Below are 23,735 nucleotides of genomic sequence, written 5' to 3'. Positions count from 1 at the left end.
TAATAGCTTTGATATCCTCGACCCAGAGTTGGATGGGAAGGGTATTGTTATTGGGGGTGAAAGGATTATTTCAGTTTTTTTGGGGTTCAGTTTGAGATGGTTGAGATGGAACCAGGCTTGAACTCTAGTCAAGGTGTCGTTGAGGTGAAGAATGTCTTTGTGGGATTTGATCTTGTAGTACAGTTGGGTATCGTCGGCATAGAGGTGGTAACTTATTTTAGCTTGTTTGAGAATGAGGGTGAGTGGTTCCGGGGGCGTGGCTTGGACGCCGATGGCAATGGTCGCCTGAGAGCTCGGCTCCGAGACTGAGCCCGCATTTATCCTGAATTTCGAGGGTTTTAGGCGCCCCGATCCCCACAAATCGAAGATCGAGTTGGGGCCGACCTGGTGAGACACCTGAGGAAACCCGAAAATCAGCTGATCTTGTCGAAAAGTGAAGTTGCGGAGGGAGCGGAGCGGAGCTCAAGATGGCGCCCGAACCGGCTCGATAGAACTGCAGAGAACCCCGGCCCGGAAGAGCCCGCCGGCTCTACACTTACCTTCTCCACACCTCCTCTCGGAGAGACGACAATCCATCCGACGACCTGGGAGTGTCCGGACACCGTAGACATCCCCGGAAGATTGATAGTCGATTCTTCGGCGTTGAGTAGACCCTGGCGGCCGGAGGTCGTGGTCGGAGAAGCCGAGCCGCCCGCGATGGTCGACTTTACTCCGCTGTGATCCTGTGATCATCGGTGGGGGTGCCCGACGCCGTGGCTTCGGCCCCCTCGAGTCCCGAAGAGCTTCAAGAGCGACGACACAACACTGCCTTGAAGGGGACCCAGCTTTGTTGGTGGCGGCAGACAGAGGCCTCACTCGATCCGGCGGGTCTACGTCGACTGGCGGTGATCGCCCCCACTTCCCCCCTAGTGGCCTCCGGGGACTCGGCTGTGGTTCATCCCGAGAGATCTGGGTAGTGGCAGAACTCTGCGCCACTGTGCTGGGAACGATTGAAGGCCCGTGCCACCGCGGCCGATCACCCGAAGATCAGCAGCCGACGCCTATTTTTGTCGGGTCGCCTGCCGAGCCCCATACTGCAGAGCACGTCCGCCATGGGGAAACCAAGAGGACCTAAAGGGACCACTCCTGCTGCCTCGGACACGGAGGCTCCGGATAAGGATGGTCGACATGACCCGGAGAGTTCTGGAGACCCTCACCTACAGCAGCAATTCGATAGAATCCTGGAGGCGATCGCAGATACACGATCGGCCTTACAACAAGACATCGCCCAAGTTGCGAGGAGCTTAGGCCTCCTCAGGGCGGACCACGGTAAGCTCTCGGACAGAGTCAAAGAGGTAGAGAGCTCGGTGAAGGTCCTAGAACCGGCGCAAAAGACTCTGGCCGCTGCGATGAAGGATGCCCTGACCCGGATCGGTGACTTGGAATGACGGGCGGAGGACGCTGAAGGGCGTAATAGGAGGAACAATATTCGTGTGGTGGGCCTACCGGAGAAAATTGAAAATGGCGATATGGTGGCCTATCTAGAATCTTGGCTCCGAACTGTAGTGGCACCGGAGGGTCTGTCCTCCTTCTATACCCTGGAGCGAGCACACAGGGTACTGGTCAGACCCCTCAACAAGGCCGTTCCCCGGGCCCGGTGGTGGCGCGACTATTGCATTTCCGAGACAGGGATCTTCTCCTCAATGCCGCCAGACACAACGGCCCATACCAGGTGGAGAACAGTCAAGTGAACATTTTCCCGGACTATACTTTTGAGACCCAGCGTAAGCGGACCTCCTTTCTAGCGGTCAAACGTGAACTGCGGAGCGAGGGTATACAGTGCTCCCTGCTCTTTCCAGCGAGACTCCGCATCATCCTTGATGATACGACCAAATTTTTTGAAACTCCGGAGGACGTTTGCAATTGGCTTGAACTGTACAGGGCTTGTAAAGATGGCTTCGGTTCCTCCTTCCAGGCGACGTCGGAGACTGGACAGCAACGGAGATCCAAAAGACTTCGGAGCCGCCGCGGTAAACCGGGCAAGCCCTCGACGATAGAGACTATAGCCGAGCGGCAAGGAGTGTTGGAAATGGTTTCCAACTTATCTGGCTCCCGGGGCGGACCCATCGTCGAAGATTCGGAACCTGGCGGAGAGGGGGTCCATTCGGACACTGAGGATTCAGAGACTGATAGTGTGAATTTGCCTGTGGTTACTCCGGACTCGGCAGAGGGCTTGCTGGATGGACAGGGATGAACTCGGGTGAGCCGACTCCATTTGGGCGGGGGAATGTGGCGGGAGGTGAAGGGGTTATAGAAGTTGTTGCTGGACCATGAATCACCGGAGGGATTGGGGGGCCTTGTTATACCTGATACTCATGATCTGGTGCTCGGTCTAGTCTCGGTAGCCTGAGACTCGGTGACCCATTGCTGGCGCCCGACCCATGCTCGGCCCTTACGGCACCCCTGCGGTGGCTACCGTAGGATTAGTTGGGAAAGGGGAGTTTACTGAGGGTACGGTTTGGATGGGAACTGGATGGTGCTATTTGGGTCATATTCTGGGGTGGGTGGGAGGGGGTTTGTTTCACCGGGAAGTTCTGTTGTTTTTGGGAGGGGGGGCCACCATTGGTGTTGAATCGACTACTGAATGATCCAGGACTGAGCATTGCTGGGGGAACCTGGATGTGACAATTTGGGACAATGGTTGAGATCACTAATCTAAAATGCGTCACTTGGAATGTGCGAGGCCTTCACACTATGTCCAGACGGCACAACATTCACGCTTATTTGGTGCGTAGAGGGGTACAGATAGCGTTACTACAGGAGACACATCTTACTAAGGCAGAAGGGGTAGCGCTACAGCGTAGATGGAGAGGGCAGGTATACTACACCACATATTCAGCTTACGCGAGAGGGGTGTTGATTTGGATAAGAGCTGGGATACCCCTACAGGTTTCCAAATCTGTGGTGGATCCGGAGGGGTGATACGTGGCAATTTCTGGCACATTGGGGGGTAGAGCTCTGAATATTTGCTGCATTTGCGCGCCTAACGTGGACCAACTCGCCTTCCTGACCGAGTTATCGGGCTCTTTGGCTCATTTCCTGTCGGGGACCCTCCTGATCGGAGGAGATTTTAACTCGGTGGTGGATGTTGACATCGATCGTTCACACCCCCCCTTCCGGATTCCCCAGTCCGACGGATAGCTAAAGGCAGGAAGGAATGGCAGGCTCAATGGGGGCTGACAGACATTTGGCGAGCGCAGCACCCCTATGCTAGAGATTATTCATACTTTTCTGGTATGCACAAATTGCATGTGAGACTAGATGGGTTTCTGGGGTCGACGGAACTGGTGTCCGCGACTGTGAGATCCGAATACTTGGCTAGGACCATTTCTGATCACAAACCCCTGTTAGTGGATTTCAGATGGTTTCCGGGGGTCCCTAGCGTACCCACTCACAAACTGCGCCCGAGATATTGGAGGATATAGTCTTCAAGGCAGACCTAGAGGATAAAATTACTGACTATTTTGCGACAAATGGGGGCACAGCTGGGTCGAGAGCCTCGGAGTGGGACGCTTTTAAAGTGGTGGTCAGGGGCTATTGTATATCCAAAAAAGTGGGAATGCGACGAGTCATCCTCGATGACCTGGCCAACGCAGACCGGAAACTCCGCGAGATGGAGCTTCGCCGCCCCGGCCACCCAGACCTTCAGGAACGTACTGCTGCAGCGAGAGAGGCGGTGGCGGCGGAGGTCGAACGATTGCGGTGTTTTGATTATAAGGCCTATGTCACCAGATCGCTCACAGAAGGGGACAAGTCGGGCGCACTCCTAGCCTGGCTGGCCAACCTCATGAGACGGACCACCCCGACGGTGTCCATGCGCACCGCGGAGGGAACTGAGGTGCATACCCAACCGGAGATACTCGATTGCTATTTGAGATATTATGAAAGGCTGTACCGTAGTAGACTGACCCGTGACCCTGCCCTGATCGATGACTACTTACAATCCTTAGAGATTCCTGCATTGGAACCTGAAATAGCGAAGGCCTTCGGCACAGACATAGAGATTTGGGAAATCGGTAGCGCCATAAAAGGGATGGCGAGGAACAAGACCCCGGGCCTCGACGGGCTCCCGGTGGAATTCTACTCCGCCTACATGGATCTCCTGGCTCCCCGACTGTTAGTGGTCTACAGGGAAGCGAAACGCCTGGGACGCCTCCCCGGCTCGATGTGTGAAGCCTTGGTAGTCCCCCTCCTCAAACCTGGTAGGGAGTCCGATGACCCGGCGTCCTATCGACCGTTATCGATGCTAACGGTCGATTATAAAATTCTGAGCAGCATATTGGCGTCGAGACTGCTGGGGCACATGCGTTCCTTAGTACATGAGGATCAGGCAGGATTTATCCCTAAACGCAATACAACTATGAATATTCGTCGCTTACTCCGCTTACTGGAGGAACCACATACGGAGGCCCCGTGCCCCCTAGTCCTTTCGATTGACCTGGAAAAGGCCTTCGACAGCCTGGAATGGGAATATTTACGTAGAGTACTACTGCGGTTCGGTCTGGGGGAGGGATTTGTCAGATGGACCATGGTACTTTAGGCCTCGGCGACGGCCAGAGTGAGAACGGGCCCGCTGGTCTCCCAACAATACCCAGTGGAACGAGGCACGAGACAAGGATGCTCGTTATCCCCTCTGCTCTTTGCGCTCGCGGTTGAACCGCTCGCGTTATCGATCCGGACTGGAACCCACTTCGGCGGGCTACGGACTTTATCAGGACAACAACACATCTCTCTTTATGCCGATGACCTGCTGCTCTTCCTCGAGGACTCGAGCAACGCTCTGGTTGGGGCTGAAGCGGCTCTCACGACATTCGGAGAGATCTCGGGCCTCAAGGTGAACTGGGCCAAGACTTGCCTATTCCCAGTTAGAAGGGGGAGTCCAGACCCGACACCGATAGAGAGATTAGATGGGAACCTAGCTGCCTCAAATACCTGGGGGTATATGTGTACCATGACCCCGCCGATATCCTAGATGGCAATATAGCCCGCTGTATTCGCGCGCTGCGAGGCAGCATGGACTTCTGGGCCACCTTGCCGCTTTCGGTGTCTGGGCGTATAGCGCTGCTGAAAATGGTGGCACTACCCTGGCTGATATGTTATTTTCGAGCGCTCCCGATTTGGGTTCCGCCGGCCACCTTCCGGCTCTTGAGATCTATGTTGGTGGGGTTCCTCTGGGGGTCGGGCCGCCGAAGGGTGGCGCTCAAGACCCCGATGAGACCAAAATCGGAGGGCGGCCTAGCGGTGCCGGATTTCGAAAAATGCTATCTAGCGGCTCAATTGCAAACCTTCAATTAGGAGATAGCGAGAGAGTTCCGAGGCCCGGAAGATGGGAGAGGCAGGGGAAGGCCCAGACACGTTATCTCCTACATTGCATTACGCCAGCGCTTAGCTCTGAAAGACCTTACGCTCGAGGAACTGACTATATGGCTGTGCTAGAATCGTGCCCATGCCCGGGGGGAGCTGAAACTCCCCTATGCTCCAGAGATTCCATTGGGGATGATAACTGCCTTGCCGCACGGTGGAGACTGGTCGCGCTTAAGGCACTGGGAAGATGCAGGGTTGCAGTTAGTGGGAGAGCTCTATGAAGATGGGGTATTACTGCCCTTCCAGGAGATTCTGGACCGCTTTGACGTTCCCCGAGGTGACTTTCTCCTTCACACAGCAGTTACTAGAGCAATTCAGACGCACTGGAAGAGGGGCATAGAGGAGCCGCCAACATCACCAGTGTGCCAGTATGTTATGATGTCCTCGGGGACGGTCAAGGCGGTCACGTGTTTATATAATAGATTAATCAATGAGGGACTGCCCCCGCTCGACATACTATGGAACCGGTGGGAAGCTGACATAGGGAAAGATATACCGGAAACGACATGGGCACAACTGATGCGTCGAGCCTGGAAAGGCACGCGCCACGCCCGGTTTCAATTGGTTCACTTTTATGTACTTCACAGGGCCTACCTGACTCCGGCGAAAATCCAACAATACTTCGCCTCGGACACGGCGGCTTGCCCCAGATGTCGATCACCTGCGGCGGACCTTATACATATGCTGTGGTCCTGCCCAGCGCTGTCCTCCTACTGGCTCCTGATAGGGGACACCCTCAATGGGGTCACTGGGAGATCCTTGACTTTTGACGCGGCGGTGGGGATCCTACATTGGTGCCCTCATACCCCTAAAAATAAAATCTCTAGTAAGTTTATTGACCTAGGGCTCATTCTGGCAAAGAGGGAGATAACCAGGCATTGGAAGGCACGGGTTGGTCCAACAGGCGCTAAATGGCGCAATGAACTCCTGAAGTGGGCCAAGGGGGAGAGCACCCTGCGATACCAGCTGGCGAGGCGACAGCAGAATGAGAGGGCGCTAGAAGTTGCATTGGAATGGGAGACTTTAGTGCAGGCCTTGCGAGATTACAGCGCTTCCAGCGATTCCGAGAGTGATGACGCAGCACAATCTGAGTCCCGTTAGGTGTCCATAACACTGATTTATACGCAGTTGATTAAGGTTTCTTTCCACAAGCTCTTCTTACACACACACCACACTGATGGCGGGGCTGGGCGGGGGGAGGGGGGTCGATGGAGGTAGAGGGGAGCGCAGATCGCTTTCATTTCATTCTACTATCATTCTGAGTCCTTTCACACTAAGTGGTTAGTCCCCGCTCCTCTGGGCGACGTTGGGTTGGGTGGGTGTTGGGGGTGTTTTAGGATGATTTAGAAAAGCAGATGAGGATCGCTCATTTATTTGGATCAACCCCAGCGAACTACCGGATCCCCGTATGCGACCTTATCGCAGACGCCGCCCGACCCTCCGGTTGTGGGCTGAATGGCTGTGTATGGGAAGTATTTCCTCACGGGGGATCTGTTGTTTTTCTTTTCCTTTGAAGTTATGTCGCTGATCTATCATGTAACTTTGGCTAATTCCTGCAATAAAAATATATTTAAAAAATAAAAATAAAAAAATACATAAATGAGGGTGAGTGGTTCCATGAAAAGATTGAAAAGGGTTGGGGATAGGATGGATCCTTGAGGGACACCAAGAGAGACAGGTTGGGGTTTAGAGAAGAAGTGGCTAAGCTTGATTTGCTGAGATCTGTTTAGAAGGAATGAGGAGAACCATTTGTGTACAGTGCCTTCCAAGCCAAATCGATCTTTGAGAGTGTTGAGAAGGGTGGGATGGTGGACAGTATCAAATGCCGAAGAGAGGTCAAGGAGGATTAGTAGTGAGGATTCACCTTTGTCAAGGGAGCGATGAATGTCATCTGTAATATTTAGCATAGCAGTTTCAGTACTACATCCTTTTCTAAATCCTGATTGGAAAACATCAAGGAGGTTGAAGGCGAGGATGTGGTTCTCTAATTGTGATAGGACACATTTTTCCAGGGCTTTAGAGAGGAAGGGAAGGTTAGAGATAGGGCGTAGGTTGTTAAGGTCATTAGGGTCGGCAGAGGTGTTTTTCAAGATGGGAGAGATTTGACCAAGCTGGAGGGAGGACGGGACGCAGCCAGAGGACAGGGAGGAGTTGATGATATTAGTCCATATAGGGGCGATGGTAAATTTGAGATCAAGTGGGCGGGAAGAGGATCTTTGGAATGGGACGAAGGTTTGAGTTTGGTAATGATATTGATGATCGAGGACTCTGAGACAGGACAAAATTCGCTCCATGAAGCATTGTTTTTAGTTATGAAGCCATTAGGAATGGGGTCTGGTTGAGCGAGAGCAGGAGGGTTAGAGATGGATCGAGAGGTGAGGAAAGAGTGGAGGAGAGTGAATCAGGAGTGGTAGGGAGGGTGTGTTGGATGAAGGGAGGTTATAGTGAGAGGGGGAGGGAAGTGAAGGATAGTTCGATCTTATTGACTTTATTCGTAAAGAAGCTAGCAATTTCTTCGCATTTATCAAAAGAGGCTAATATTTTAGGAGGGCCAGTGAAGGTTTGTTTTTTAACAATGTTAAAGAGTTCTCTAGATCGGTTTCTAGCCTGGTCGAGTTGTGACCGGAGAAAGGAGGCTTTTTCGTTAAAGATGTGTTTTTTGTATTGGGCTCTAGCAGTTCTGAGGAGAACCAGATTATCTGCGGTGGGATGATTCCTCCAAACACGTTCAGATTGTCTGAGGGACCATCTTTCATTGTTGAGTTCAGAGTTGAACCAAGACTTGGGAGGGTTGTTTTTTTGTTGTTTGAGTTTAATTGGAGCAATTAGATCAAGGGCTTCAAGAATAGAGTTATTATAATGGTTGGTTAAGTCATTGGTGCTGTCAGAGAGAGGGGGGAGAAGTAAGCGGGTTTTAATTGTGGATTCCAGTTCGCCAGGAGGAATAAGGTGAAGGTTTTGTGTAGGTTTCTTAGGTAGGGTGTTAATGGGGGCGGGCGGTTGATGGATCTATCCATGGTGAAGAGGATAAGGTAGTGGTCAAACCAGTCTACAGGAAGTATGTTAGCGAGGGAGGCCAGATCGTTGCTAGTTATGATAGCATCGAGGGTGGAACCATTGTTGTGAGTGGGGGAATGGCAGAGTTGGGTCATGTTGGTGATGTCCATGGCATCTTTAAATAGGATGACAGCAGGGTCATCCTTTTTGTTCCAGTGGATGTTGTAGTCACCAAGGAAGATATTCTTATAGTGAGAGAGAGATGCTTGGATAATAAAATCAGACATTTCATCAGTAAAGGAGGTACAATTTCCAGGGGGGTGGTAGATAGTGTGCAGCCGAATGGTGGGGGAGTCGTGAATGAAGAGATCTGCACAAAGGTATTCAAAGGATGAAGGGTCTTGTAAATGTACAGGAGAGATGTTAAGTTCAGATTTAAAAATCAGTGCAAGGCCTCCTCCTGTTTGCTCGATTCTATATTTCTTGATGATAGAATAACCTGGGGGAATAAGCAAGTTGAGGATAGGAGTGGAGTGGGCGGTGAGCCAGGTTTCAGTTAGGAATGCGATGTCAATGTTTTCACTGAGAATGGCTTCCGCAATCTCAGTGGCGTGGCAGGAGGCTGATCAGCAGTTGATCAACATGCAATTGAAGGGAGAGGGGTCAGTGGGTTGGGTGGTGGCACGGGGGGATAGGTCTCAGTTGTTGGGGAGTTCTAGGGGATGTTGGGAGAGGGGGGAGTCTGTTTGTTCCTAGGAGAACTGGCATAGTAGACTGATGAGTAGGGGGGATGATGGATGAGGATGGACATGGAGAGATGGGTAAGTTTATGAAAGGATTACATTCCGGGGTTATTGGGCAAGTATCAAGTTGAGGTCGGGAGGGCGTGTTGGCATTGCAGGGTGGGACGATTGAGGACAGTTGAGCGGGTATTGAACTGGTTGTGAAGTTATTAGTAAGGGGAGGAGTGTTAATGTTGGTGATATCGTTTGGTGGGCGGTGAGTTGATGGGTTGAGATTGGTGTTGATGTGCGACGATAGGGAGTATTGTGAGGGGAACGGAGAGTGGGTGTGAGTTGAGGAGATGGCTTTGGCAAGGCGTGAGATATCGCTTCTGAGTGCGCTGAGACCTAATAGGACATTTAGTCCTATTTCTATTTCTGTACCTGTCCCGGTTTTTCGTTCTGATAATCTGGTCACCTACTTTAACTGAGCATCCCCCAGTTTGAAAAAATAGCCACTGTGGCATTATCACCATCCTCTGACTGAGCACACCCCTATCGCAGTACTATTGTACGCATGTATTACTCAAACCAGGATTGACTGGGGTATATGTTGAGAACTGTGTAGATGACGCATTTCTTGTGCGTTAGTACATGATTCAGATCCTGTTAATGCATTGTGGGTTGCGTAGATGTTCCTGTATTAGTACACTAGCGTATGACGGAAATTAGGTAGATGGACCAATGCATGATGCAAGCCAGGATAGGGGTGTGTTGTGAGAGCTGGGTTGATTGTCTCAGAAGTGAGGAGCTGAACGGAGCCTTCTGTTGCAGGTCAGAGTAGGTGTGCATTATGGGAGTCCTGTGCGTATCTCAGTATTAGAAAATCGCTGCATTGGGGGGGCCAGAAAAGAGGTACATTGAATGAGCACCCCCTCATGTCTCAGGAGTGGGAGAGCCGTGCCTGCCGCAGTCTCTCTGTTCTGTGTGATACCAGCGCATGGTGCAAGCCACAGTAAAGAGACGTTGTGGATGTGTCGAAGGGGCTTACGTAGCAAAAGTGTGACTGTTTACATTTTGTCACGTGTGTTAAATTCCAAATAGAATCCATTCTAAAGCACAAGAACACTGGAGCACCAGCTACACGGTCTTTAGCATAAGGATAATAAATAACAAAAACTGAGCCTTGTGTTCACTTATGTTGCTATATGTTAATGACAGAAGAGGCGTCTTTCCGCTTCCGAATACAGACGCCAAGAAGGTCAATGCCGAGGTGCATTCGCAGAGCTTCTTCTCGGCCTCAATGCAGGGACACGCGGGGTTCAGGGGGTCAAAATATGGATTCATTGTTGGAGTCGCGATTGGCTTTCCGTGCTGAAATAGCAGGGGTGCTGCGAGTGAATCGTGATATGCTTGGGAAGGGGTACCTCCAGTGTAACCATAGCCCCTGCAGTGCAGAGGGGACCCCAAGCTCCAGGGGGGCCTCCCTAACTGTGTGCGGGCGGTGGGCCCCTTGCCTTTGAGCTCCTGACTGGGCTCGGAGTGCGGGGGACCCCCTTCTTGTACTTTGCGGGGGTGGGGCAGTGGGGCTCAAGTTTCCTTAGGCCATGGAGTACCCCTGGACGGGGTTTAAGTGGGATGAAAAAACGGGGGCTGGGGTGTCTCTCAAGGGGGAATGGTTGATGTAATTAAGGGCGTGGCTTAAAAACACCTACTAAAAATCTGTGTTTAGCATAGTGTGTCGCCGCAACTAGTATTTTGCTGCTTTTGTCATTGCATCCAGGTATATAATACAAGTAACATCACACCTACAACAAGCCAGGACTATTGGCTCTGTCAATGGTTCTTAGTTGCATAAGATAAATAGGCAACAACTATGGGTTCGTTGTGCAGAATATTGAAAATGCTTCAGTTCTGAAATGATGAGACTGTGAAAGAGCTAGCAACGAGTCTGTTTGAAGTTCCAATAAAGGCACTGAAGGGTGGTGCTGCTACAGAGTTCAGATTTTATTTTTCTCCCTGACGGTGTGGACAAAAATTGAGGGGCATATTACCAAGCAATAGCGATAATTATCGCTATTGCTTGGTTAGAGACCAAAATGTACGGCTGAGCTGCGGCGATTTTTATCGCAGATAAACCTTGGTATTACCAAGGTTTATCGCAAATGCGATAAAAATCGGCCGCAATGCATGAATATCGCTGAAAAGTCAGCGATATTCATGCATTACCGAGCTAATGCTCTTAGCCATGTTATCCACCTCCCATTGGATAACATGGCTAAGGACTGCTCAGGGCAGGTGTTAGCTTTTGGAGATAACCAAAAGTTGGTAATAGGAGATAGCGATGTTAGCGACTGTTTCCAGTCGCTAACATCTTGGCACGCCCACTTTGCATGTCATTAGTGATAAATATCACTGACATGCAAAGTGGGGCCCAAGATGGTCGCTATCTCCTACTAGCTGTCGCTAACTGGTGTTAGCGACAGCTAGGGAATAGGGAGTTAATTTTATCTCCGTTTTCTTGGCTTTTAAAGCCAAAAAAGCGGAGATAAACCCCTTTGATAATATGCCCCTGGGTGCCCCATAGAGAACCGTTTCAGCACCTGCTTTTAAGAACTGCTGGTGCTCAGTACCGGTAGGACCCGGCACACTTAAGGCCCTGTCCCTGGCTCTCCTTACTGGAACAGCAGAGTGCCGCTGCAGGGTAAGACTAACCTTTAGGCCCGGGCAATCCGTCAGTGTCGCCCGATTTGTGGGGGAGGCTTGTGGGTCTGGTTTGTGGTCTAGTGGGCGGATTTTTACTGTTGATTTCCTTGACGTAAAGACAAACATTTTCCAGCGGACAAATGCATGCAGCAGTCTCCCACACCTTGCAGAACACCTGCACAACGCGCCTTTACAAGTTCAAAACTGCCCTATTTGCAAATGTGGGCCATTTTTACCTATCCGATTCGCTAATAGGGACCACTTTTATTTTGGTGCCCGGGCCGATTTTGTGTCCCAGTCTGACCTTGACTGCGGGCCAGTATTGGGTGCATTGGAAGAGCTGTGTGTGTCACAAGGCTGGAGGAGCGGCGCGGCCGCTGTGGAATAGCTGAGCTATGAATGAGGCGCATCGCTTGAGCGCTACATAGTTCCTCGAAGAACAGATCCCGCTTGAGATGCATCAGCGGAGCTGTGCGTGTCTCAGCTCTGCCCTCGCGGGCTCCTTCTGTCCCCTCCAGCCCCTCCTCCGCCCTGCTTTAAGGCCCTTGCTCGGATGACTTAGAGGGGGGGCGGTGGCGTCAGTATTTCAGGACTCCAGTCTCCATTGGCCTGAGGAGTCTTCCATGCCCATAAAGAGAGGCCGGCCTCTGCTACCCCCTCGGAGGAGTCCATTTATACCCCCCCTGCCCCCCCAGCTGCCCGTGGCTCCCAGTCTCTCCAGCGTTCTCCACCAGCGTGGGCTCTTTCTCCTGGGGCAGGTGAGCCGTGTGTTTGCAGCCAGCTCCGACCGGCACCTGGGGTGCTGCTGCGGGGTACGGGGAGGGGCGCTCGGAGGGAGGGTACAATATAGAGGGGCATTAGTGAGGTGGCGCCAGAGCACTGCATGCAGATGGGGCGCAATAAAGGTGTCTTTACAGCGCTATAGAGGGAAGGTTTCTAAAAGGTGTTGTAAAGCGCTATAAAAGTGAGGCGGTATAAATGAGTCCTGCAGTACTTTTGAAGTTTTTCATAGTAGATGGGAGGACAGCAAAGGGAGTTTGAGGGGTCACATCCCACTGGGACTCGACTCTCCAGGCGTAAGAAGCTTTTGCAGTTTGTGACTCCGCCCACTGGCGCCTGGAGTTACCTGCATCATTATGAACGTATTCACAAGTAGGCAATGCTCGCTTTGGAGATACAGAATTGACAATACATTTAGTATTGTCAGGGTGGGGCCCTAAAAGGAGTCTGGAGAAGGGCCCTCGCGGGCCCCACTACACCGGGGTTCTTTACAGAGTGGCTCTTGGGAAGGAGGTGTTCTGAGGGGGTGGCTGGACTCGTAAATGACTTCAAACGGAATGTGAACTGTACAGAGCGCCTCCTAAAGGGGGGTTCAGGCCAAGCAGGGCTCTGTAAGGGCCTCGCAAAAAAGTGTACGAGGTTATGGGTGGGGGCTCTGACTAGACGGCGGTAAAGAAAGGGATTTCAGCTGACGGGAGGCTGCATGAAAGAGGCCGGGGAGAAGGAATGTCCAGTCAGGGGCTCCAAATGAAAGGGGGCTCAGTGCACGTGCAGAGGGGCCTCGGAGGCAGGGTGCTCTGCGCGAGAACTACTTGAGTTGACTACAAACGAGAGTGCAAGGAAAAGTTAGATATATGGGTGGGCAACCTTATAGAGGGGCCATTTTGCCGGGTGTGGGAAGGGGGTAGCGGGAGATGTCCAGGGTGCATGAAGCGGGCGTGCTTTTAGATTGGTTCTTTGTAGGGGCGTTGGTCCAACCGGGCCCCTGGGTGCTGTATTTGCACAAAAATGAATTATATTATAGATGAATGGATACTTTAAATATAGATCATATCTCCCTTGCCACATAACTACCACTCATCCATACATCCCATCTCGTTCCCACCTTGCGTACTGCACATGGCAATCTTTCTGCATGATCAGTTATGTGTTTATTTGACTTTCTTGCATCTGCGCCATCCTCTGTTTTCCTTGTTTTCCTGTTTTCCCCCTAGCATTTGTAGTCACCGCCGTTGTGCTCCCTCACTCCCCCACATACCCTGCCCTATGTCCTGGCGGTTCTCATTTGAGAAGCCCCTAAAGCATTTGTGGACATAGCGCCTCGGGCTATATCGAGAATCTCCCAAGACACAACTTAAGACCTCCAGCAACATATAAGAGACGTAAGTGTCATCTATAGAAGAAAAAAAAATGCTGGCCTCCCACTTCGAGCGCCCCTTGTCAGCCAACTCGTCAGAAACTGCCATTTGAGGCGTCTGTCAGCTGTTTGTAGCGCTTTACCCACAGTGTTTCACTCGCACAATAAATGTACCCCACCCACGCCAGAACTAGGCGCGGAGCAGTATTCAGGGGCGGGGCGCGGGGAAGGTGCCATGACGAGCCTGGAGAGGCAGGTGTTCAGCTCGGAGGGGGGCCGAAAGAAAGGCTGGGCGTTATTTCAGCCGCTCCAGTCTGTCTCGGGCCCTCTGTGTTGGTCCAAAGATGTGCCCAAGCCCCCTCCTGACCCGCTGGGGGATTGAGACAGGTATCCGAGGAAGGGGAGTCAGCTGCTGCTCCTTGGAAGGGCCTGGGTCATTTTTAGAAGCAGCCCGAGGCTCCCAGCACATTGTGAGAGGCTCGGGTTTCACCTCAGGGGGCAGCAGGCCTAATCTTCCATCAAAGGGAATAGGATGCGCTGCATTCCCACCATTTTGGAAGGGCCACAGGAATTATGCGGCAGAGGAGGACTAGGATATGAGAGAAGGTTGGCTAGATTATGTGGCAATGAAAAGCCAACTATGGGACATAATGTGGCACATTTTGTGATACTATGAGTTCATTATTTTGTCCTTTGAACACTTTCTGGGCAACGATTTCACCTTAGTACCAGTTTAACATCCAAATACAGAAATAAGCAATTGGAAGATGACCAGTCAACCTTTATGAAGGGCTTTCCACTCTACAGAGACATTTGTCACCATGCTTTAGTAACTTTTGGTCCGTTTGAGAGCGAAACACTTTTCTTTGGTTAAAATCTGCAGATTATGCAGCAGATGACGGGTTAATTGGCAAATGCAGCGAATCCATATTTATGTGAAAAAAAGCCGCAGCCATAGGATCACATTATTCCAGTGGACCTGCGTTCCCGAAATACATGCTTGTCGACTACAGTAGTGGCTCTGCTACTCTGGGAGATCTATTGTGTGGCCTCTCTGGCGCCTCGCCAGGCCTCCCTGAAACCTCCTGTGTAAGGTCTCACTCTAGACCTTTGTGTAGTACCTGGCGCCTCATGAGGCTTTTTTGTCACCAGGCCTCTCTGAGGGTCTCCTGCCCTGTTCAGTAGAGAACCCTCTAGAAGCTTCTCAATCAATCAATCAGTAAATTTGTAGAGCGCTTCTTGTCACTCATGAGTATCCAGGCGCTGCAGGGCCAAGTTGCTTAGTCGAATAGCCAGGTCTTCAGGGACTTTAGAAACTTCTGCATCCCAAGGCCTCCCAGGAGTCTCCTTCCCTGCCTCTGCAGGGCAGTCAACCACAATGTGCTTTGATTTAGGAAAAACTATGCAAGCGCACCCGCTTTTTCCACCCTAGCCTCTCGGTTATATAGTATTCTTTCATTCATTTTTAAAGAAATGTGTAACCTCTATAGATTCAGAAGAGCTTTGGAAGCCTTAAAGCTATTCTAATGTGATCGGTCATGTTTTAGCACCAAGAGGCCGCCTTAGAGGTGCCAGGATGTCCTTTTTCGATAATTGAGTGCTGTACTAAACCCTAAAGATAAGATAGGATAATATTGCTCAAGAAGATACTATAGCATAACACTGAGGTTATTACAGACTCCAGTAACATGCTGGAGTTAAAAAGTACTCCTTCTAATTTTGCATTTTTAGTTCCATAGTGGGATGTGGGTGTATAGGGGAATAGGGTGGGAAGTGATTTAATTGCCTCAAATTGTAAAACGCTCTGATATCCTTCGGGATCAAGTTCGTGCTATATAAAACTTTATAAATAAATAAATAAAAATAAATAGCTCTTCTGTAGGCTGCAAACTTGTCCATTGGCACCCTCTTAAGACTCTTGCTTCACAGGCCATCTTTGGGGGTCTTGTCCAACACCCACCTCTCTGGACTTCTTGCTTTGCCCAGTCACAGATCTCTCTCCTCTTTTCATAATCCTTTAAGTGCGTAAAAAAACACTGTCCCACTCTTGTCATCCCTATCCCACTCTTATCACCACAGTCCACTCATCATTATCTCTGCATAAACACCCACTCTTATCACCAGTGTTCAACTATTGTCATTACTGCCCCACTATTGTCACCACTGTCCACTCTTATCAATATTACTGTATAAACACCCACTGCACCACTCGTATCACTACTGTTCCACTATTATCACTAGTCTCAATTTTATCACTACTGTCTCACTATTATCACTACTGTCTCACTATTATCACTACTGTCTCACTTTTATCACTAATGTCTCACTATTATCACTACTGTCTCACTTTTATCACTAGTGCTGCTTGAACGCCCACTGTTCTGCTGTTTTCAGTCTCTGTGCATAAACATGCTCTGCTCTGGTTGCATTATTATTTCCTTTCCCAAAACCCTCTCTTTTGTGCTCAGTGTTCTCATCTTTGTGTCCTGTGGTGTCATTCTCAGTACACACCCACCATATATCCTGTTCTGAGTATTCTCTTCTCCGTTCATAAGTACACCTTCTTCGCTCTCACCACTCTTTTTTCTGTACTTTGGTATACGTCACATGATCTCACCGCTCCCTTCTCTGTGCTTCTGTACACTTTATGCTCTGCTCTCTTCTCTGTGCTTTAATACACTTCATCATGCGCACACCGCTCTCTTCTCTGTGCACTTGATCCTGCTCTCACCACTCTCTGCGCAGTGCACGCGTTTCCTCAAATCTGGTGACTTACAAGTTTCTTCTTTTTTTCTTGCAGGTTCTAGATCAAAGAAGTCAAGATGGGTGAAGAGTAAGTGTCTTTCGCCTCCTGTTTCGTTAAGGAAGTCACGTGCTTTGTGGTGTGCTAGCCTCTTCCGGCTGCGAAAGACAAGCGCGGGCTCTTGCAAGCGTCAGGCTCTACCTTTGCAGGCGGGATGTCTCACCGCCTTGGGCAGGCTGTATATTGTCTATCATATGCCCCAGTCGCCTGTGCGGACAAAAGGCCAAGGAACTGGAGGGCTGTGCAGGCAGAATGCGCTGTATTATGAGAAATGGAGGCCTTTGCCGGCAAAAGGCACATTGTATTGGGAGTTGGAGGCCTGTACAGGCAGAAGCTGTCACTTCTAGGTCTTGGAGGCCTATGCTGGCAGAATGGTGTCTCCTATGGGCCTCGGAGCCTTGTGTAGACAGAAGATTGCTGCTCCAGCACCTCAGAGACCAATGAAGGCTGAAGACTGCCCCTCCCTAGAGGCTGGCATAGATTGAAAGCTGTCTGCGGCCAAAAGGAAGTCTCTTATAGGGTTCAAGTGCGACCTGTGCAGTTAGAAAACCATCTCCGATGGGTGGCACGCTCTGCTGCTGCAGATATGTCATTCATACGGCTCGAGCTCTGGCTGTAGACAGGTAACCACTTTGCAGAAGGAGCTGTCGGTATTCAAATAGTGCATGGGCTACACAGCTCAGTAGGCTGCTACTAAGAGAAAAGAGGAATCACATCTCACAGTCTAGGTTTGGTGTTGAGGTCCGCAGGATGATGTGATCTTATGTTGGCTAGTCCCGCTCTATGATTGACAGTTGCACATACTGGAGCCAGCTGGCATATCTTACAAGGCAGTCCAGAGCGGCCGGCCCTATGGTTACCCTCTGGATGCCAAAGCCTACGGGAGAAACTCCACTAAAGTTCACTGTCCTGCAGTGAGCCCAGGGCCTATTGATTCGGCACTGGCTGCAGTGTATATCTAGAAGCTCATGCGTGTGATCAGAAACAGATGTTTGGCTTCAGTGTCTATCTGGAGTTTCTGCAAATGATCAGGCGTAGAGCCTCGGCTAATAGACAAGCTGGGGATGAGGAAGATTGGTTGAGTTTTGGGCAGGTTGACGCCCAAATGAAGAAGATACATACAGGTGGGCTAGGGATGTGTGGCAAGAACTGTAAATGATTTAGAGGGTTGACAGAGTATTGGAGGTGGTTGGTTGGGTTAGCAAATGGTGATTGTGGTCTACATCTGGCTCAATTCCCATCTCAGGTTCTGGTGCACACTTGTGTATTTTTCTGATGTAAGGATGCTGAGTTGGGTTTCAATGTGGGGTGAAGGATATGTGAAACCAAACAAATATTTTGAAGATGATATAGTTGATGATGATTAAGTGATACCCTTTTCTCTCTCTTTCTCTCCCTTTTCTCCTTATGTTCTTCCATGCAGCGATGATGTAAGTATTCCTTATTTCTTGTCTTGTCATCTGGGCGTTGTTTGTGAGGCAACTTGACTCCTTCATATGACCTTAAGTTCTGCATGAACATGCGCATCTGGGTGATGCCTCTAGTGCCCCCAGCATGCATCTCAATCACCTATGGCGGTGTCCCACAGCAGCGCTTGGGACCTCCAAGTGCAGCTTGCCTTGTTCCTGGTAGAGTTGTGAAGGTTCTGATGCAGGGGAGCTCTTCTGAGAGTGATGGCATTGTTCTCCCTTTGCCATCAGGAAATTCTGAGGGCCAAACTCTGACTAGCTGGCTGGGTTGTGTGATGGGTAACACGGGCCTCTCTCCACTGCGCTTCCTTTAATCTGTGTTTTTATTTCTCTTTTTTCATCTGCAGAAGAAGCCCAAGATCTCCAACCAGCGCAAGCAGCATCTTAAGGTGAGTTAGATCCTAAGGAGAGTGTCACTCCAACGCCAGTTCATCTACTGTTCCTCTACCACCAGGGCCACTACAGCATCCCAAGAGCCAGAACTCTTTCAGCTTCTTCAACAGTATCATTTGTGCAGCATGCCACACAGGCAACACTCCTGCAGCATCCCCTTAATTTAGCACCTCAACAGCAGTATATGTACAACATGTCACATTGCATCAACTACACCCACCACAGCTGCAGCACCACTTCAGCATCACCCACGGCTTGTATTAGTACAATCAGCGTTCCTTCCGCATCCACCAGGAGATTGTTTATTGTATTTCACACAGCCAGCAGATCGACTGCACCCTTTAGCCAGCACCCAAGCTGCATCCACCACAACCAGCACTCCCACAGCATCTCTAGCACAAGAGTCCCTAAATTCTTTCCCATGTCCAGCAATCCTAAAGCATACCCGCAGTCAGCTCTCATGCAGCACCAGCAAGAATGAGTACTCCAACAACATTTGAGAGGCCGTTACTGCATTCCTCACAGCCATCCTTACAATATAATCCCACTCGCCCAGCGTGCCTATTGCATTCATCAGAGCCACAGCTAATACTAGGTGCCCCGAAGAGTCAATACACCCACAGTAACCCCCACAGCCAATGCTCCTACATCATCCAATCAAAGTCTGCACTCCTAATGCGCCCCTCTACTACCCACCACTCCTACTGCACCCCCAGAGTCAATGCTCCTACTGCATGATCTGCATCCCCCAGAGTTGGTAACCCTACTACATCCAGACACAGTCAGCACTTCTAATGTTCCCCTCCACACCCACCACCCCTACTGCTTCGGTCCTCACTCTACCAAAGCCCTTAAATATCCCCACACACGGGGGATCCATCTACATTCCAAAAGCCAGGATCCCTAAATCTTGTATCTCCATCACTACTCTTGTCCTGCACCCCCTTCCTGATTCCTAATATATCTTCCTGTCTGCTTCACAGAGTTTGATGCTGCAAGTCGCTAAGACTGCACTAGAGAAAGAAGAACAAGACATCGCTGCTGAAAAGGAGAGGTACCTGGCAGAGCACTGCCCGCCCCTGAGCTTGCCAGGCTCCCTGCAAGATCTGCAGGTTAGTTAAGTCAGTCAAAGCCTCCCGCGTAGAACTACTGTAGACTGAGTGCAACGCCAAGAAGTCAAGACCTCTACCAGCGGATCTGGGCCTGGCCTTTTCAGTGCACCAATCTATGGGCGCCAGTCCAGGTTTCCTGGCAGAGAGGTCCACCACTGTACTTTGTGTGTTGCACCAACTATCAGGGATGCTTTTAGTCATGTTCCATATGTCTATGGTAGTTTGTAAAGCAGCACATGGTTAGACCTTATAGATGTATAATGTCTCCAATTTTTGCAGAAATGTGGTTGATGGAACCTTGACTCGTAAATGCTGGGAAGACTCGCAGTTGGGTGAACTTGTTGATCCTTTGGCTCAGATATCAATGAGGGTAGGGGAGGAGGAAGAAGACTGGTCAAGTTGCGTGGATGACACAGACTTCTGTGACATAATTTGGATTAGGTTGAATGTTGAGTCGGGGGCATTTGTCTCAGCTAAACTGAGGTTTCTGGCATTTTTCTTTCAGGAATATTGCAAAAAGTTACACGCCAAGATAGATGAGGTTGATGAAGAAAGATACGACATGGAACAGAAGGTGCAGAAGAGCAGCAAAGAGGTAATTTCTTCATTCTCAAGCTCTTCTCGTCATTCAAGGGGATCATTCACATTGGCTGCTCTTATATATAGGCTACCCCACCCCTATTGACTTGCCCTCCTATACTATCTGTTGTACTCCCAGCAAGAAAATCCTATCTCCACTATGCTTTGGTTGTCCATGCAATACCCCACAATGCCCGTGCTTCCAACCAGATTATGTCCCCTGAACTGTGCTTCATTACAAACTGTCCCACCCATTGCCTATTTGTTCAGCCACAGTACTTAACTATTCCCCACATTGGTTATGCTTCCGGTCTGGACTGGGCTCCCACCCAAAATACCCTTCCCATTAGCTTCCATCCAGAATATACTCACGGATTAGGCTTGTCCACACCCTGTGATCCTGGGACTGTGCTTCCACACAGACTGTTCTCCTCCACAAACTTTGTTTTGACAAAGTATACAGGCTAGCAGGTTGAGGAGCGGAGGGCGGGGGGTTTAACAAGGTTTGGAGAGCCATAGGGTGAATTGGGGCAGAGGATTCCACATTTCAGAAGGGATTCCAGTTAAAAAATATATTGCCAGGTCGACGAGACTGGTTTTCAGGTTGCTGTGTGGAATATAGTTTTACTGACTTGAAGATAGTTGTTTAATGGGCTGAGGATAGCGGTTTGTAGGGTTAAAAGGGGCTTATTGGCTTGAAAAGAATGGTTCTCGTGTCTGAGAAGATTTTGCTGTGCTGATGAGACTAATTTTCTAGTTTAAAGACAGCTGTTTGTCGAGTTGAGGACATAGTTTTACCGACTTGAAAAGAGGAGTCAAATGTGTTGAAAATGGGGATGTGCCAGGTTTCCTGCCGTGACAATAATGCTTTTCTGGTTAAGGAGAGGGTTTCTATAAGTTGAGGGCAGTGAGTTAGAGGGTGGTTTGCTAGGTTTTAGGGGTTTATCACTTGATTAACAGCTATTTTTGGGGAGTGCATTCAGCTGTTTGAGTGTGAGAAGGCACAGGCTGGGTGAAAAGGTGAAGCACTCACTAAGTACATTGTGCAAGGACAGCCAGTGTTAATAGTTGATGTTATGCCTCTGTTGATAGGGAGTTATACGGATTTTGGCAATAATAAGTGCCTTTTTTGCTTGGGCATTCCGATAGCCTTCATTGCAAAGGTGTACCCCTATCCACATGTTCCTTTCTGACCTTCTTTCCTCCTCTTTCAGCTGGAAGATTTGAACCAGAAGATCTTTGACTTGAGAGGCAAGTTCAAGAGGCCACCACTGAAGAGAGTGCGCATGTCTGCTGATGCCATGCTGCGCGCTCTGCTGGGCTCCAAACACAAGGTCAACATGGAGCTCCGTGCCAACCTGAAGCAGGTCAAGAAAGAAGACACAGACAAGGTACGAAACTAATCATTTGTCTTAGCATGATCCTGAAAATCTAGAAACACTGCTCTACCTTTCCGCTAGGTTCACCGCTAGGTGTTTTGTCCACCTGAAAAGTCACTCCATGCCTTGGTAGCAGTTTGTCACGTTTGTCCAGCTCGTTTTACAGCTTTCTAGATCTTTGACACTCCTTATTTTGTTGGTTTGGGAGTAAAAGCGCTAACTGGGCGACACAAAGCCACTCATATCTCCTGTGCCCCAGCACCGCTGCAGTATTGCAGTTATGCTCTGACTTCTTGTATTGCTAAGTGTTGCTGTGTGGCCTCTTAGTTCTACGCCACTGTGCGCCCTATTAACTCATTGGCATCATTTTTTCTGCTAGCTCTATGCCATTCTGTTTCCTGCGAACTCAATGTCATTTCAACTGCTGCTGGCTTTGTCAGCATCTGCCCTGCCTGCTCAGTGGCACTCCCTGTCCTTCTAGCTTCGCGTCACTCGTTTTCTGTTAACTTTATGTCGCAGATTTATCAAAACTCAAAGACATTGCATTGTCGAGTATTTATGTGTCTGCTAACTTGATGTAGCTCCATATTACTACTTGCCCTACTAGCTCAGTGTCACACTGTTATTTTTATTTCAGAACACTTAATGTTCTTCTCGCTCAGACTTGCCAGTTCTGTCACTCTGTGTTTTGCTAGCTTTAAGTCACTGCTAGTTTCATGCCATTCGTAGTCTTCCTATCTCTGTGTCATTGTTTCTGCTAGTTTCTTGTCACTTTATGCCTTGCTAGCTCTATATCTTTCTGTCTAGGTCAGACACCCACCAAAAACATAAGCCGGTTCACCAAAATAGAAGTGGCCCCCATTAGCGAAGCATATAGGCAAAAAAGTTGCAATAACAAAGAACTCGACCGAAAAACCGGCCCACCTGTCCATAAAACAGTTCTATAACTGCTTAAACAACCAGCACACGCACACACTGGTGTGTCAAACCAGCTCACCGGACACCGCCTGATTGCCCTATAGGCCAGTCCGATCCTGTGTTCACTGTGCTCTGTAAGCTCAATGTCAAGTGTCACGTTTTGTTTTGCGGTGTCATTCTGTTCCCTGCTACCTCCACGTCACGTTACGTCGCGTCACGCTCACTCTGTCCTTCCGCGTCCCTCTCTCACTGCTCCGTATAGGCCGCATGACGTCTGACGCTCTGTTCTCTTCTTTCCCCTCCAGGAGAAGGATCTGCGTGACGTCGGAGACTGGCGTAAGAACATTGAAGAGAAGTCCGGCATGGAAGGCAGGAAGAAGATGTTCGAGTCCGAGGCCTAAGTTTGCGCCTTCTCCCCTTCCTTCATGTATTTATTATCACAGTCTTACGTCCCCCTCTTGACCCCACCCCCTTCAGCTGTGCTCTCCAGAGGCCCCACGCCCTGCCTTGTCTGTCCACCCACCAGTAGGGCGGCCTCATGTCTTACTGGGCCTTTGGAGACACAGAGCAACCCTGGAGCTTGAAAGAACTCATGCCCGATGAAACGATGTCGTTTTATAGGATAGTGTTGTTTCAAAGTGAACTTTAACGGTGTAAATAAAGCTTGGACAGCACGGTTACATTTTTAAGCCTTGGTTACTTCCTGGAGGCTGTCTTGTTTTCTCTTTTCACGTCGTCTGTCCTTTTGTCTTGTTCCTTGTCTCTTTCCCTGATACCTTCTTTACAAGCAGCTTGGTCTTTGGTGTGCTATGTACTCCACCTGATAAAATTTGGCTCTGACAAGTCAGAATTTATGGAGTGCAGTGCAAACCACCCTATTATGAGTTTTGGGGGAATAACATGCACAATTGGTTGCTTACAACACCAAAATCTGCATGTTGTGGTAAATACCAGGAATTTCCCTGCAATAAATGTCTTAATTAAGATCTATTCGGTATCAGCTGTTATTGCAATTAACAGGACGGCTTATAATGAGGGCCAAGGTACTTTTCTTTTACTCTTTTGCTCCTCTTTCCTTCTTTTCTGTTAATATTTGTTGCTGAAGAGAGTCAGCTAT

General features: G+C 49.7%; 1 protein-coding gene across 1 annotated transcript; it reads left to right on the top strand.

Moving 5' to 3' along the window:
- Positions 1-18,476: 18,476 nt before the first annotated feature.
- TNNI2 (troponin I2, fast skeletal type) lies at positions 18,477-23,307 on the top strand. Its single transcript, XM_086957715.1, has 5 exons — positions 18,477-18,626; positions 19,614-19,742; positions 20,248-20,337; positions 21,536-21,712; positions 22,924-23,307. The coding sequence occupies exons 2-5, from the start codon at positions 19,620-19,622 to the stop codon at positions 23,017-23,019; spliced, it is 486 nt and encodes a 161-aa protein (XP_086813841.1). The 5' UTR covers positions 18,477-18,626; positions 19,614-19,619; the 3' UTR covers positions 23,020-23,307.
- The last annotated feature ends 428 nt before the right edge of the window (positions 23,308-23,735 follow it).

This window comes from Lissotriton vulgaris, chromosome 2_1 (assembly GCF_964263255.1).
Source record: "Lissotriton vulgaris chromosome 2_1, aLisVul1.2, whole genome shotgun sequence".
NCBI lineage: Eukaryota > Metazoa > Chordata > Amphibia > Caudata > Salamandridae > Lissotriton > Lissotriton vulgaris.
This window is presented reverse-complemented; position numbering and strand designations above follow the sequence as displayed.